This window comes from Eimeria mitis, genomic scaffold, assembly GCF_000499745.2.
Source record: "Eimeria mitis Houghton genomic scaffold, Emh_scaff5900, whole genome shotgun sequence".
In the NCBI taxonomy this organism is placed as follows: Eukaryota; Apicomplexa; class Conoidasida; order Eucoccidiorida; family Eimeriidae; genus Eimeria; species Eimeria mitis.
This window is the reverse complement of record NW_013574137.1, coordinates 1,838-3,020: the sequence shown is the minus strand read 5'-3', so window position 1 is coordinate 3,020 and position 1,183 is coordinate 1,838. Positions and strand designations below refer to the sequence as shown.

The 1,183-nt window shown below is 65.7% G+C and overlaps 1 protein-coding gene across 1 annotated transcript in view; it reads right to left on the bottom strand.

Moving 5' to 3' along the window:
- Positions 1-252: 252 nt before the first annotated feature.
- EMH_0084750 (uncharacterized protein) overlaps positions 253-1,183 on the bottom strand; it is a gene marked incomplete at both ends in the record, with an annotated part of 2,289 nt that continues 1,358 nt past the window's right edge. The window contains one exon of the mRNA XM_013500817.1: positions 253-1,183. Within this exon, the coding sequence (XP_013356271.1) occupies positions 253-1,183 (931 nt within the window).

The following is a 1,183-nucleotide window of genomic DNA, read 5'->3' as shown; positions in this document are numbered from 1 at the left end:
ATATATATATATATATATATATATATATATATATATATATATATATATATATGTATATATATATATACATGTATATGTATATATATATATTCTTCCCCTTTCTTTTTCTGTTCCTTTTCTTTTTCTTTTCTTTTTCTTCTCGTTTTTTTTTCTTTGTTGTTGCTTAACCCCACCCACCAACAGAAATGCATAGAAACAACCAAAACCCCTAACCCCTAAACCCTAAACCCTAAACCCTAAACCCTAAACCACTCAACGCTTTGAGGGGCCCATCCCCCCCGACCGCCACCACTTATCCCCCCTTGCCCCCTCTCCCCCCTTCCCTGGCGGCTTCTGCAGCAGGCGCACTAACTCAGAAGAAGAAGAAGAGGAAACACCGGGGCCCTGCAGGGGGGCCCCCTCATGGGGGCCCTCAAGGGGGCCCCCCTGCTGCTGGGGGCCCTGCTGGGGGCCCTCCATGGGGCCCTGCTGCTGCGGTACCTGCGCCAGGGGGCCCTGCTGCGGGGGGCTCAGCTGTTGGGGGCCCCGCTGCTGCGGGAGAACCTGCTGGGGGGCCCCCTGTGGGGGGGCCTGCTGCGGGGGGAGGACCTGCTGGGGGCCCCGCTGCTGGGGGCCCTGCTGCGGGGGGCCCGGCTGGGGGTCCTGCTGGGGGCCCCGCCCGTCGAAGCTCTGCTGGGGGGCCTGTTGCGGGCCCCGCTGCTGAGGGCCCTGCTGGGGGCCCCACTGTTGCGAACCCTGCTGCTGGGGGCCCTGCTGGGGGGCCCGCGGTTGAGAACCCCTCTGGGGGCCCTGCTGGGGGCCCCACAGTGGGGGGGCCCTTTTTGGGCCCTGCTGAGGGCCCCGCCCCTGGGGGCCCCGCTGCTCCGAGCCCTGGGGGGGGCCCTGAAGGGGGCCCTGCTGCGGGGGGCCCATAAGGGGGCCCTGCTGCTGGGGGCCCTGAGGTGGGCCCTGCTGCTGGGGGCCCAGAAGGGGGCCCTGCTGCGGGGGGCCCTGAAGGAGGCCCTGAAGGACGCGATGGTGCTGGGGGCCCTGCGGGGGGGCCCGCGGTTGGGGGCCCTTCTTGGGGCCCTGCTGGGGGCCCCGCTCTTGGAGGCCCCACTCCGCCGTGCCCTGAAGGGGGGCCCCTTGCTCGGGGTCCTGAAGGGTACCCTGCTGCTGGGGGCCCTGCTGGGGGCCCCGCTGT